This window comes from Staurois parvus, unplaced genomic scaffold (genome assembly GCF_062004578.1).
Source record: "Staurois parvus isolate SC_StPar_1 unplaced genomic scaffold, SC_StPar_1.0 ptg000236l, whole genome shotgun sequence".
NCBI lineage: Eukaryota > Metazoa > Chordata > Amphibia > Anura > Ranidae > Staurois > Staurois parvus.
Window position 1 is genome coordinate 945,055 of NW_028318032.1, and position 15,913 is coordinate 960,967.

General features: G+C 44.4%; 1 protein-coding gene across 1 annotated transcript in view; it reads left to right on the forward strand.

The window, feature by feature from the left end:
• MYOZ1 (myozenin 1) overlaps positions 1-15,913 on the forward strand; it is a 45,520-nt gene that overhangs the window by 15,167 nt on the left and 14,440 nt on the right. The window contains exons 2-3 of the mRNA XM_089680197.1: positions 9,573-9,672; positions 11,845-12,032. Of these exons, the coding sequence (XP_089536323.1) occupies positions 9,603-9,672; positions 11,845-12,032 (258 nt within the window). The 5' untranslated portion in view covers positions 9,573-9,602. The remainder of the gene's footprint in view (positions 1-9,572; positions 9,673-11,844; positions 12,033-15,913) is intronic.

Sequence of the window (15,913 nt, forward strand, 5' to 3'; positions counted from 1 at the left end):
GATAATTATGAGAGCTCTACAAACCCACTCAGAATGTTGTGCTTTGAACGTTCTTCCTTTGATCTCCACCCTTTGCTCCAACTACTGATAATGCTAAAAGTTATAAGTTCCACTAACTTCATTGAAAAGCTTTCATACTCTATAGCAACTGTACCAGTGATATACCCAGCGAAGAGATTCACCCTGTTTGTCCTGGTAAACATCATTACAGGAACAAAAAAAGTGGGAAATTCAAAATTTTACAGTTATTATTAATACAGGAGCTGATTCTGTGACAACTGCCTAAGAGGGGATTTCTCCTCACTTTGTAAAGACTGCTTAACATCCTGTTACATATTTGGGACAGACAGTGAAGAGAAATGTTCCCAAAGGAACACATAACAAAAAAAACTGACAGGGCTTTTAAATATTTCCTGCTAAAAAAATAAATAAATAAATATTTGCTTCAGATATACTATATATGAACAAGAAGACAGAAAATCAACACAGGAAAAGTGAATCTTTACAGAGGGCTCTGTGATTATGTATATCTTCACATGGCAGGCACTCTAATTACGCTCTACCCAAAACAAACTAGTGGGTGGCATTTTGCAATATCTAAATATTTAATTCTTCCTTTTAGCAATGCATGCTAAATATTTAATTTTTATGCTAAACCTCGTTAACATTTACTGCATTTATATAAATCTATCAGTATAAACCCTCAGTTAACCCATTAACTGCATTTCAGTTGTTGACACTAAGGAGTTAGGGCCAGTTCACACTGAAGCCATTGTGGTGCATTGGGCAGCATTGGGCAGCATTGTCCAACACGAGCACAATGCAACAGCAAGAGAAATAACATTGCCTTCAATTGGTGTTCTTTACAGCTATGTCCTGTGCTAAAATGATAATGTTTGCACAATACATTACTGTAATAATGCTATATAGCACATTTATAGTAGTGCTGCGACTTGAGTCACATTGATTAAGATGGCACCATTGAAATGAACGTGTTTTGACTTGTCATGTGACTTTGTGTCGCAAGTCGCATGATAAGCAGTATGAACCAGGGCTTAAGGTTCTTACAGTAAACCCTAGGAAGCAATTAAAGCTCTGTAGTGTATTAATGTGCTTTTACATACAACAAGCATGCACAAACACTGCCTATCTATACAATATGAATATGCTAAAAGTTACTTAGCTCAGGTTATAGCGGCGGCTTCACAATCTCCATAGACAACCAAGGCTCCAGGCTTACTCTATAAGCTATTACAAGAGAGTGATAGTGTCATCTTCTAGTGCGATTTCTTCTTTGGTCCTGTGAGGTTTCCACTGGCATATATGTTTCTTGTTATCTAATTATGGAGATCCTCTCCCCTCAGTTGTTGGCCTTTTATTTAGAATGTTTAGGTAGACAATCCCACATGGGCATATCCTTTTTACCTACTTAGTTTGTATTGGGGGAACATTTCCCAACTCAACCTCTAGATGCCACTGTTTAATCACACATGACATAGGTCATATATGTCAAAAGGTCAGGCTATTGTTGACCATTGGTTACCTGAATTGTTGATTTTGGTTACAACAACAGAAGCATTTAACTACCAACTGACATTAGCCCAACATACAACAATAGTATCTATTGTCTCTTTGTCTCTTTAGAGGACAGTTTGTGTAAATGTTTCCAACAGCATTTTTTTGAGAATTGTCTACTCAAAAACTCAAAGTAACCTGATTTCTGCTTCTAATACAAACAAACAGACTCATCTACGTAAGTCTGAGGAAATCAGAAACACACACACATGTAAGTCAAACACAACACACACATCCACACGTTATTATGCAATATAAATAAGGTTTAAAAAAAGTGTTTCCCCTTCCTGCTGCGCTCTCGCTGAGGCTACTTTCACTCTGTCCTGGAGGAGCAAAGAGGAAAGTATGGCAGTGTGTTAAGAGATCCAGAGACAAGAATGTGGCGAGGAAGGGTGACAGAGGGGATAGTATGGGATAACAAGATAACACAGCTCAATGTAGTGTAATAGAAATGCACTCCAAATGCAAGTACATATCAGAAACGTGCATCACTTGCACCATGGTGTGAATCAATCCTTACCATGAGTTTGAAAATTTCTATTGTGTTTTCATTGGTTTAGCTATGTACTTACCCCATACTAAATTAAACATTTATTGCGTGTGTGAATATAAACAATATAAACTCTAGTAAACACCCTAATATTAACAATAAGACATGATGACATAAACATAGCTTTAACAACTGTTCCTGGTACAAAAAAGTTTATCTAATTAATTTAAACTGAAACACAGCTATGATGGAAACTGCACTTTTCACCTCTGAAACGCCTAACCAGAGCAAGAGTCTGACAAAGGAAGATTCTTTATTAGGGTGAGGCAAATGTTATGCATTCTGCATGAAACTTTAGTATATATATTTATCTTTTTACACACCTTCCTATGATGACATTTGCACCCACACACATCCCTTCTCCAAGTTCAACATTCCTTTAAACTTACATTCTTGCAAAAGGGCAGAACCCCAAGCTCTTAAAATGAAGATGTATAAATCAGCATTAATGCAGCATTATCATCCCTAAACATCAATTGCACCCAATCCAGAAAAAATACTACTAGACACACAATTAGGTAAACAATTATGTGAATTATATAGTACATAACTATCAAAATTCAATCCAGTCAAAGAGTCCAATTCACTGCAAATGAACATTTTGTGATTTTCTAGCCAACACAAGTCAATTTGTGCATGCATCCACTATTTCTCCTCAGCCACTCACCCCCAGGTGTAGACTTGTATCATTGGGAAAAGGTCATGCTTATGAAGTCAAAGCACCTGAACCTTTCCAATCTGCCCTTTGATAAAGAAGTAGCACCAAAAGTTGTAAATCCTTGTTGAACCCCCTAGGTGACCCAACGCACAAAACATTTTGTCCTGTTCAGATCTGTGCAGTGGTTTAAAAATAAAAACACATTTCTTTTCATTTGTGCAAACTGTAGTGCCAACCCAGGTTGAAGCTCAGTTTATGGTGAGTGTTCCTATGGGGGTGTCAGGGTCCACCGCGGTGTCTCATCCGGCGCATGCGCAGTCTCGGCGGCTCGCGCCGGGATACGGGCACTAGGTCCTGGTCGGCCGCGGCTGAGGGAGACTTGCGCATGTGCAGTAGGCCCCGCGAGTACACGCTGGGCGGCCAATGACAGCGTAGGGCGCGGTATTTAAAGATGCCCTGCACTGTCACAAATCGCCGCAAGGTCTATCCTGTTACCTGAGTTCCTGTACCCCTGTGAGTGAGTTATTTTGACCTGGATTGCCCTGACTACGCTGCCTTCTCCTGCTTTTGACCCGGATTGCTCTGACTACGCTGCCTTCTCCTGTCCTGACCCCCGGCTTGTTTGACCTCTCTGCGGACTGACCATTCCTATACTGACCCTGCGTGTGACCTGACTATCCTTTGCCTGCCGATTCTGTACCTCGCTGCCCCACGGTGACAACTGGCTAGTTTTACTACGATCCGTCCATCCATCCATCCATCCTGCCTGGGCCTGCCGGCCTCCTCACATCTGACTCTCCTCCTGTATCCATCCCCAGAGGTTCCCTCTGCCACGGGCGGGATTGCTCGGAGGTCGTGACCTGGTCCTGGTCTGCTTCAAGTCCATCCCCACCATCAGGGGCCCTGGTGAACACACAGACCGGGACTTAGACTCCATGCTCTGGGTATTCCTGTCCAGTGGGCTGCCAGAGGCACCACCTGGCGGATCCGCAACAGGGGGAGATATAGCACAGCACTGAAGCCACCACGCCCTCTTCATTCTAACATCTGTAGCCAATCTTCCAGCCTTTTACCTCTCCTATTCTACACCTCTACCACCCCCATTGTACACCACAGGAAAGACTGAACCAGACCAACCCACCAGCCACCAGCAATTCTGTAGACAGACACAAGTAATCTAACAGTATGCATAACTGATCAAATGATCGAACAGAGAGTAACTGTAACTTGAAGTTTACTAAACAGATGCAAAATAGGATCAGAATGGCAAAGAGCATGCATACACTGCGGGATAACACAAACTGATCATAACTGCTGCACAAACATAGACTCAGGGCAACTGTCAGGGCTCCCAGGTGTGACCAGAGGTGTGTGGCTGACGCAGGGAAACGCAGACCTCAGATAAGTTATAAACAATATAATTTATTAACACTAACAATACAAACATAAACGCAGTGCAATACTAAAACATAATACAGTGCAACCAAACCAAACCAAACCAACCACCCACAGATAACAGTACATACAAGCAAGCGTCGTCAGGCAGGCCGGGTCAATATCAATAGGGCAGGTAGGTACAGGGGGAGCAAGCGGAGATTGGTCGGGGTCACAGGCCAGGTTCAGCAGGTAGCAAGCAGCGTAGTACAGAGGGTCAGGCAGAGGGATGGTCAGGGTCACAAGCCAGGGATCAGAACAGGTAGCAAGCAGCGTGGTACAGAGGGTCAGGCAGAGGGATGGTCAGGAGCAAGCCGGGATCAGAGCAGGAGAAGTCAGCAGCGGTTCAGAAACAGGATGCAGGACAGAAACAGGATACAGGGCCCAGGACAAACACAACACCAAGGCAGAGTCTGTGGGTCTGGCCATCCCTTAAATACCCCAGCATAATCAGTTCCAGGTGTTAGCTGGCTGCAAAGTTGAGTCTCTGATTGCTGGGAGCATCCGCTGGCCAGCCCTGGTACTGCAGATCAAAAGGCAGGTGAGTCCCACCATTGCTGGCCAGTCCATTCCTGACAGTACCCCCCCCTCAAGGAGCGGCCTCAGGACGCTCCAAACAGTCCTAGCTGGGAAAAATGTTCCACCGCCCGGGTCTGGTAACTGGCGGGATATCAAAGACTGGCACACCGGGCAGGACTCCGGGCAGTGGTACACCGGGCAGAGGCACATCGGGCTGGACTCCGGGCAGAGGCACACCGGGCAGAGGCACACCGGGCTGGACTCCGGGCAGAGGCACACCGGGCTGGACTCCGGGCAGAGGCACACCGGGCTGGACTCCGGGCAGAGGCACACCGGGCAGAGGCACATCGGGCTGGACTCCGAGCAGAGGCACACCGGGCTGGACTCCGGGCAGAGGCACACCGGGCTGGACTCCGGGCAGAGGCACACCGGGCTGGACTCCGGGCAGAGGCACACCGGGCAGAGGCACATCGGTCAGAGGCACATCGGGCTGGACTCCGGGCAGAGGCACATCGGGTTGGACTCCGGGCAGAGGCACATCGGGCTGGACTCCGGGCAGAGGCACATCGGGCTGGACTCCGGGCAGAGGCACATCGGGCTGGACTCCGGGCAGAGGCACATCGGGCTGGACTCCGGGCAGAGGCACATCGGGCCACCAGGTGGAGCGGCAGGCACCGGGCCCCCCGGGCAAAGCGGCAGGCACCGGGCCCCCGGGCGGGGCGGCAGGCACCGGGCCCCCGGGCGGGGCGGCAGGCACCGGGCCCCCGGGCGGGGCGGCAGGCACCGGGCCCCCGGGCGGGGCGACAGGCCCCGGGCGGGGCGACAGGCCTCGGGCCCCCGGGCGGGGCGACAGGCCTCGGGCCCCTGGGCGGGGCGACAGGCCTCGGGCCCCCGGGCGGAACTACAGGCCTCGGGCCCTCAGGCGGAGCGGCGGGCGCCGGACCCCCAGATGGAGCGACAGGTCTCGGGCCCTCAGGCGGAGCGGCGGGCGCCGGACCCCCAGATGGAGCGACAGGTCTCGGGCCCTCAGGCGGAGCGGCGGGCGCCGGACCCCCAGATGGAGCAACAGGCCTCAGGCCCCCAGGCGGGGCGACAGGCATCGGACCCCCAGGCGGGGCGACAGGCATCGGGCCCCCAGGCGGGGCGACAGGCATCGGACCCCCAGGCGGGGCGACAGGCATCGGGCCCCCAGGCGGGGCGACAGGCATCGGGCCCCCAGGCGGGGCGACAGGCATCGGGCCCCCAGGCGGGGCAACAGGCATCGGGCCCCCAGGCGGAGCGGCGGGCGCCGGACCCCCAGGCGGAGCTACAGGTCTCGGGCCCTCAGGCGGAGCGGCGGGCGCCGGACCCCCAGATGGAGCGACAGGTCTCGGGCCCTCAGGCGGAGCAACAGGTCTCAGGCCCCCAGACGAAGCCGCGGGCACCGAGTCACCAGGCACGACAGTGGGCACCGAGTCGTCTGGCAAGACTGCGGGCACCGAGTCGTCTGGCAAGACTGCGGGCACCGAGTCGTCTGGCAAGACTGCGGGCACCGAGTCGTCTGGCAAGACTGCGGGCACCAAGTCGTCTGGCGGAACAGCGGGCATCGAGTCAACTGGCAAGACTGCGGGCACCGAGTCGTCTGGCAAGACTGCGGGCACCGAGTCGACTGGCGGAACAGCGGGCACCGAGTCGTCTGGCAAGACTGCGGGCTCCGAGTCGTCTGGCAAGACAGTGGGCACCGAGTCATCAGGTATCGGATTGTCTGGCTCGACAGCGGGCATCGGGTCACCAGGTATGACAGCGGGCACTGGGTCACCAGGCATCAGGTCATTTGGCTTGCCAGCGGGCACCGCGTCATCTGGCAAGGCAGTGGGCACCGGGTCACCAGGTATGACAGCGGGCTCTGAGTCAGGTACCGGATCATCTGGATCAACAGCGGGCATCGAGTTAACTGGCCTAATAGGATCGTCGGGCTGGATCAGTTCATCATGCTGAGTAGCGGCATCAGGCTGAATGCAGGCATCAGGCTGAGTAGAGGCTTCAGGCTGAGTAGAGGCTTCAGGCTGAGTAGAGGCTTCAGGCTGAGTAGAGGCATCAGGCTGAAGAGAGGCATCAGGCTGAAGAGAGGCATCCGGCTGAAGAGAGGCATCCGGCTGAAGAGAGGCTTCAGGCTGAGTCACGGAAGGCAGGTTCACCGGTTTGGATACTAGCAGGATGGTATTGGTTGGAAAGAATTTTCGCTTTTTTCTGGTTTTAACTACTGGAGCACTGCAAGTAAACGCAGGTCTGCAAACGAATGGAGCAGCTGGAGACAGAGAAAAACTGGAGGATGGAACAGGGGAGGGAGCAGTTGCTACAGAGGGCTTTTTTACAGGGTTAAAGGCAGGATAGGTGCAGCGAGTGGGAACAGGGTACTGACATGCGGTAGATAGCCAAGTATACTGGGCTGTAACTGGAGGAGCTGGTGGGAATACAGGAGTAGAGTTAGAAGCAGGACTGGGTTTTTGTAAGCTGACTGAGGCTGGGTGCAACAAGTCTGTCCATGTCTGCAGTAGGGGTTGAACAAAGCTGAGCTTACACAAAGCCTGTCTGGTCAATGACTGCACTGCGTTTATACAATCTCTTACTGTCTGTGGTGAACATGTGGAATAACGCTCCAGAAAGTAACCCACATCATCCTCTAATAACCACACCAGGGACTCTACCTGGTCTGCACTAAATTCATCCCTGCATTCGGGGGAACCAGATGAAAGCAACTCAGCACAAACCTCAATCAAAGGCTGCACCTCAGAGAACTCTGTGCCCTAATCTACTAGAACATGAGCGAGCCGTATACATTCTAGTAGTTGATCCCTGGGATACTCCTTCAGAGTTTGATAAGCATACTCCCTGTCATCAAACACTAGCAGATATAAATACACAACCTCATCCAGATCCATCCTTCCCAGCAACAAGCCAAGATGGCTTCCCTGTGCAGCCACTTCTGGTCAGGATTGGCCTTGGTGTAATGTCAGGGCTCCCAGGTGTGACCAGAGGTGTGTGGCTGACGCAGGGAAACGCAGACCTCAGATAAGTTATAAACAATATAATTTATTAACACTAACAATACAAACATTAACGCAGTGCAATACTAAAACACAATACAGTGCAACCAAACCAAACCAAACCAACCACCCACAGATAACAGTACATACAAGCAAGCGTCGTCAGGCAGGCCGGGTCAATATCAATAGGGCAGGTAGGTACAGGGGGAGCAAGCGGAGATTGGTCGGGGTCACAGGCCAGGTTCAGCAGGTAGCAAGCAGCGTAGTACAGAGGGTCAGGCAGAGGGATGGTCAGGGTCACAAGCCAGGGATCAGAACAGGTAGCAAGCAGCGTGGTACAGAGGGTCAGGCAGAGGGATGGTCAGGAGCGAGCCGGGATCAGAGCAGGAGAAGTCAGCAGCGGTTCAGAAACAGGATGCAGGACAGAAACAGGATACAGGGCCCAGGACAAACACAACACCAAGGCAGAGTCTGTGGGTCTGGCCATCCCTTAAATACCCCAGCATAATCAGTTCCAGGTGTTAGCTGGCTGCAAAGTTGAGTCTCTGATTGCTGGGAGCATCCGCTGGCCAGCCCTGGTACTGCAGATCAAAAGGCAGGTGAGTCCCACCATTGCTGGCCAGTCCATTCCTGACAGCAACATGTGGCACATATATATATATCAACTTTTCTCAATAATCCCTTGGGCCTTGAGGAAAAAGTCGAGGAAGTGATGAAACGCGTCGGAACACGTGATGTCTGACGCACTCACGCAAACCGGAAGTGCGGTCGTGGCCATTTTGAAAGTGGGAACATGCTGGTTTTCCATACCAGGGACTACATCTATACTACTCTGAGGATTGGAAGTTGAATGTCTTCAATTTTAATGTAAGATATCTTAATAAAAGTCTATATATTTAATACATACCGCTGAATATCTCCCCTTTACTCCAAGAGAATATGGAAGAGTGGAAGCAAGAGGAATAGAAAGTTTGGAAAGTGCCATTATCTATGTGTATAAAGCCTGTCATATTTGTATAAGGGTAATTATCCTCTTTTCACTAGTTGGAGGAGATCACTTGATAAGTCACTGTGATATGTTTTGAAGTGTTCACTATCAGTGTGCAGTATGTGGAGGTGATCACGTGTTTATCGTTTGTGGATATTGTTATGTTCACTCTATTAGTAATTTGAGAGATATAATATTGCAAACAACACTTTTGGATGCGTACAGCATTCAGTATCTACTGCCTTGCATGATGACATTGATGCATGATAATGTTCTTACCTCCAATATGTTTTTCATTTAATGATTTCATCAGGAGACATGAAGAGGAAGAGATTTAACATGTCATTATTGTGGTGGTCACTTCATCATTTTTGCCAACCATTTTTGCCAACATTTCTACATATTTTATTTAGACCTCTAACACTTACTGAAAATTATTTAAAAAGAATGTTTAACTAGTTTTGCTTTCCCAGAGGTATTTTCCACAGCTCTACCCTTTACATATGTAAAGTGGAACACTGTGATTTTTAAATGTGTGAGAGTATTTGTTTTTGAAAGCCGTTGTAAGGTCATGATTACGTCATATTGCTGCATTATAAATTGCCCCTTTAATTTATTTTACTGTATATTGCTCAACCCTTTTAGGTTTATCTAAAGAGTAAGTGTGATAAAAAAAACCTCAACAATATGATATTTTCACAAACTGGAGCTATCAAATATAAAAGTCATGTTCTTTTGTCAGTAGGATAAACTTTGCATTGTTGTCCTTAATATTAAATATGTGTTGAATTACTAATTATTAATCTATTTCTTCTTCAATAGAAAGAAAAATCAAAGCAAAGCTTTTTCATAATGCCATTATCAGGAACTCCAGCACCCAACAAGAGGAAAAAGTCCACAAAAGTCATCATGGAAATAACTGGTAAGTATATATACAATTTATTTTTAGCTATGTTATTTGTGTAATTGGGAAGCTTTGCACAGTAATAGGGTATATAGAAATGGGTTAAAATAATACTTTTTAGCCTTTATCAATGACCCCATATTAAACACAGCACAGGCATGATTTTGTTCCTTAATGGCACAATGACATCATAAACATTCCTTTAGATTACTGGGCAGTTTTTCAGTTATCATCACCCCACCACCCACCTTCCACTATCACACTTGTAGGAAATGTCAGTGGCTTCCATGTATGCACTTGTGAAGTGCGCAACAGGCAATAAGAACTGCAACTGGCTGCAGTCTAACCTTACAGCTTTAACAAAAGTTGATGATAAAGTAATTTGACAGGACTGGCCTACTGGAAAGGCCTACTTCTGTATATACTGTTTTACCATCCAACAATATGTAATTTTTCCCAGGAATGTTTGGAAATTACACAGCACAACTGCATTAGCACCTCTGTGTGATTTTTCCATCTAAGACCGGATATTATGTAACTAGCCTAGAAAATAAAGTCTTCTGTAAAAACTCTCCCCACCATGGCACCAATTAGGGAATTCAAAATGTGCAACCCTCCATCTCTGGATATTTGCTTAGACCTGACAATTTTAAATTTGGACAGCACAAACAGGAACAGTGCCATAAATTGTAGCCATAAGTCCTTTTAGCATCACAAATCCACACCTTTTTACACTATACAGAATTAGAATTGAATTAAATGGTTAAAAAAACATTGAAAATATAACCCACCTTATACACTGTATTGCCAAAAGTATTGGGATGCCTGCCTTTACACACACACGAATGTTAATGGCATCCTAGTCTTAGTCCGTAGGGTTCATTATTGAGTTGGCCCACCCTTTGCAGCTATAACAGCTTCAGCTCTTCTAGGAAGGCTGTCCACAAGGTTTAGGAGTGTGTCTATGGGAATGTTTGACTATTCTTCCAGAAGTGATTTTGTGAGGTCTGGCATGTATGACGAGAAGCTCTGGCTCCCAGTTTCTCCTCTAATTCATCCCAAAGGTGTTCTATCAGGTTGAGGTGTCGGCCAGTGATGTTCCTCCACTCCCTCATCCATGTCTTTATGGACCTTGCTTTGTGCACGTTTGCACTGAGCTCCTGAGAGTGACCCATTTTTTCCCAAATGTTTGTAGAAGCAGTCTGCATGTCTGGGTGTTATAATTTATACACCTATGGCCATGGAGGTCATTGGAACACGTGAATTCAATGATTTGGAGGGGTGTCCCAATACTTTTGGCAATATACTGATCACCGAAGTTTGTTTGTAACTATTGCAACTGCAACATCATTTTTTTTAAAGGGCTATGAGCAATCCAGTTGTCACCAGCGACAGGATCACTAACTTGCTCCTAACTTGTTTTAATGGGATTCCCTTAATGTAGTTGAGTGAGATTAGGTAGCATCTCAGGTTAGTGAAGGAGAAATTCCATAGAAGTAACTGAACACCTGTCCTGGGTAGCCTTGCTTCTAGTGATGTCTCACTAACAGCAGAATAGCCCATTTGACATCAGCCTTACATGGATACACAAATTACTGCAGTGTTGTGATTCTCATTTCCAGCATATCCTCTATGAATTACAGTGATGCATAGGGACATCAGTTCTGCTTACGGAAGGGGAAAATTGGTCATGTGATCACTAGCAAAGGTATCAGAAAAGAGTATTTAAAAGATATTACATGAAAAAAGAGAAGGCAGAAATACACTATAATTTCATAATATACATGTCATATCTAGATTTGCCATCTATTTCAACTGACAGTGGGATTATTGCTTAGCCATCAAAATAAAAGCAGTCCACAACTACTGGAGGCCCAGACCACTGTCCTAATTCCAAAAACAGTTATTTAATTTTCGGGATAGACACCGCTGAGAGCAGGGAGAAACAGAAATCAGTGTTGCTACCGAAGGGAATGAATAAGGAGATGTTTCCTGCAGTGCAGACTGAGACATTAGAGAACAGAACTATCCAATGACTCTGAAATCCATATAATCTCATGATAATACCATGATAATCTTACAGAATTTGCTGAAGGCTTGGATCACAATATAATGTTTTTTACTGACAGTAATATGTGGATACGATTTTAAGGAGCAGTATTTAACATCCTACGACTGTTATTGTTTTAGCTTCAAGAGAAGAACAAGATAGCTCCAGGCTAAACTTAGGGAAGAAGATCAGTGTCCCCAGGGACATTATGCTGGAGGAGCTTTCTTTACTGAGCAATAAAGGCTCCAAAATGTTCAAGCTTCGCCAAAAGAGAGTGGAAAAATTCATCTATGAGAACAATCCAGATGTGTTCAGTGACAACTCCTTGGTAAGGATGTAAAACATTAAGATATTCACACAGCAATTTTACATATTTATCATTAACATTTTGAGTTCTCAAATGGTCACTTGGGGTCAAACATACCAATATGACGTGGCTGGAATGTATTTATGCTGCAGTGTTTTAAAGCATGAAGGCGCACGCTATAATTACTCTTCAGCTATGCAAGTGTGCAAAGGGTTCAAGGAATCTAATTAACACAGACCTTCAGCTATTAATTTTTATTTGTATAGCATATTTTGTAGCAGTTCACAGCATGGTGCACACTTAACACATGGAGATTAGTTTACCTATACTCAGATCAAAAGAGTGGAGTATATATATATATATATATATATATATATATATATATATTAGATAATAATCATAACCAAAATGAGAGCTTACAAATAAGGTTGTTTTTACCCTTTTCTACAACTGATGGCTGTGTGCTTTATCACCATGAAAATCTTATGTAACATTCATCTCTGGTCAGAAGTTTCTGAATCCAAAATCCGCAATTGCAGATTTTACCTTCAGCAGCTCCTTCCAAAGAAACCTGGTATCCATCTTCCATTTAGATCTAATGACATTATGTTGGCATGTTATATAAAACAGATAGTCGTTTTAGCCCTTCTAGTGAAATTCAGTGATATAGTAGCTACACAGTTGGTCATATATCTCCTGTGGAGGAAGGGACAGGGGCAGATATATGTTTGTATGTGGGCCAATTTAATTTGCACCAGAGCCCTCCAGGATTCTAGCATGATGGTGGTACAAAAGTAGTAATTTAATTCTCAAAGAATGTGTAAACCCAACATTTCATATTCCTGATATGTGCCTGATGTACCATGAAAAAGTACCCTGTTCTCTCTGTATTGCTTTCTTTGTGTAAAAATCCCTGGTGTTACTGCCAGTCCCCCCTGCTTTAATAATAGAACTGACCACAACAAGCAGCATAGTCAGTTCTCTAGCTGTACTGGGAACTCAGCCTGCTCTCCTCCCATGATCAGGCTTCTGATGACACGCTCCCCCCCCCCCCCCTGCGCAGGCATGAAGATCAGTGTATGCTGTTTCTCCCCTCTGAGCTCCTTATGCAGCTGTGTTGTGAGAACAGAGGGTTTGTGATCACTTAAAAAAGGGGGAAAAAGGGTATATATAATTTTTTATATATTTATTAGACATGTACATTTCTATTCGATCTGTTTTTTGGATGAAAACTTAATTTATGGAGATTCGGGTGTACTGTATATGAATCTTTGAATGGACATACTAACGAATGTCAACGAATTCGTAAAAACTTTATAATGAAATTAATGAATGCATTAGTTTGATTCAGATGACGTCACATGATGCGATAGTACACTACTCAAAACAATTAAAGAAACACTTTGAAAACACATCAGATCTCAATGGGGTAAAATATCATGCTTGATATCTATACTGATATGGACTGGGTAATGTGTTAGGAACATAAGTATGCCCCATCGTTTGATGGAAAAGAAAATTGTAAACCTACAGAGGACTGAATTCAGACACCCCAAATATCTAAGTGAAAAAATGTTGCAGCAGGCTAGTCCATTTTGCTGAAATTTCATTGCAGCAACTCAAAATAGTACTCAGTAGTTTGTATGGCCCCCATGTGCTTGTATGCATGCCTGACAATATAGGGGCATGCTCCTAATGAGACGACGAATGGTGTGCTGGGGAATTCGAATGGATTCGAATTTCATTCCATTTGCTAAGTTGCATGCATTTGACTCCTGTAATACTGTTCAATCAGCTCATGCCATTTCTCCTGGTGGGTTGGATTAGCATCCAAAAATATGTAATTCTTCCAACTCAAATCCATCCAATTCGGTAACATATAGACTATTTAGCAATCTTCCAGAAAAAAATGCAACATTTTTTGAATCCACCCAGACCAACGAATATACGAAATGAATGTCGAAGATACGAAATGATTTCTGAAAATGAATCAACATGACAAATATGAAGAAACAAATTCTTCAATGAACAAATGCATATGAAACAAAACAAAAATGAAACTCTACAGCGTGCACATGTCTAATATCTGTACAAAAATATTTTCCCTTTGATTTCTATTTTAAACTGAATGGGTTGCTTTACAAGGTGAAGGTTTACATATACTTTAAATCATCGCTATTGTAGAGTAAACAATCAGGTGCCTTCTACCTACTACCTGAACCCTTGTAATAGCCACCCAATGCATCAGAAACAACCCCAAAACTGCAAACTGTGTATGATAACAGAATATGAAAAGCAACACTTGCTACTATCAAGCAGGAGAAAGGGACTATTGTTACCAGAAAGAGTGTAACATCTTTTTGTATTAATTCAAGATGGATATGAAGCAGGTTCATTTCCATTCAAATTAGAAAGTCATCCAGATATTTATAGTAGCAAAGCCCTTTTTTGAGTGAAGGGTTCCCACCTATCTCTTCTGTACCAGTGTGAAAATGGTATTAAATTTAGATCACAAGCTTCATGCTAAGAGACTAAGAACTGAGGCTTAAACAGAAGGTCCTCCTTGAGAGTTGTCTAACTCAACTGGCATGTGTTGTTGGTAGACAGTAACATTTAGAAGGGTTCCTGCTATGTTTCAGGACTGTTCATCAGGATGGTGGAAATAGAAACACACATGGCAGGCTCAATCATCCCTTTAAAGAAAAAGAAGCTAGGAAATTTATTGTGTCACCCTTTGAACTTAAAGTAGATATTAGTAATAGCTAACAAACATTTTCAACTAATGAAAATGCAGTTATGGCAGCCTACTTTTAATAGTTTGTATTTTATTTCATTTTGCAAACTCTTATTATTAAGTTTTATATTGAATAAGTAAATACTGCAGGTTGATTGCTTAGCTCAACACATTTCCCTGACATATGTTACAAAAAAACAGAAAACGAAAATAGTATATTGTCTTTTAAAAAAAAAAAAAACCTACAGTGGCTTAAATTTTTTTTTTTTGTCTTAAAAAGCAACATTCGGGCATCATGGTTGGTACAGAATGACTCTAGTGGGAGCCTATTCATGGTTAAGCTATACCTTTAATATACTTTGCAGGGTGTTAGATACAGGACAGGTTACTGGTCTGTTGCACCTTTTTCCTCTGATCTGTCTGGTGTATTTTATTTTGCTGGTTAAGCCTCTAAGCTCAAAGGGTTATATAATCCCAATGAGTCTCCAGCTTTTTACTTCTTGCATTTTTGTCTATATTTAGATGTTGGAACAGCTGTTCGGAAAGCTGGTTTACAGATTTTCTCTTCAGAGGCTGCATTTACACTGTGGTGTCTGTAGTGAGATGTACAAGCTTATAGGTCATTTATGCACAAATGTTATGCAAAAAATAATGCTCATATTTTCGGAAAATGAATTGTTCTTAAAGGAAACCTTTAAAGATAATATAATGAAAAACTGCAGCAGCCAACTTGATTTTTAAAACTGCAAGCTCAGAGTCTATCATTGTAATGTTTGCTTTGCTGCTTCGTGAATCACGGACCTGAAAAAGGCATGCATATAAGAAGTCTGGACTTCATTGGCAGCATACTTGGATAGTCACCTGCACCTTAGTGATAATGTTTAGAGTGAGAACCCCAGAACTTGTATCTTAAAAAATCAAGCTTGGAGCTCCTATATTTCTATCCTGACATTTTAACCCTTTATGCAGAATAATAAAAACGTGAGTAAGAGCTAATCTAAGAAGAACTGTAATTTTAATTCAAAAGCACATCCATCCAGCTCTGTCCTATTGTGTGCTCACATGACAGTAAATGTACCATCAGAAAACGTGTAAAAGTTAAACTGTGCTCACATATTTATCAGACTATTGCCTACTCTGCTCACTTTTAGGCGATCTCTGAAAACCT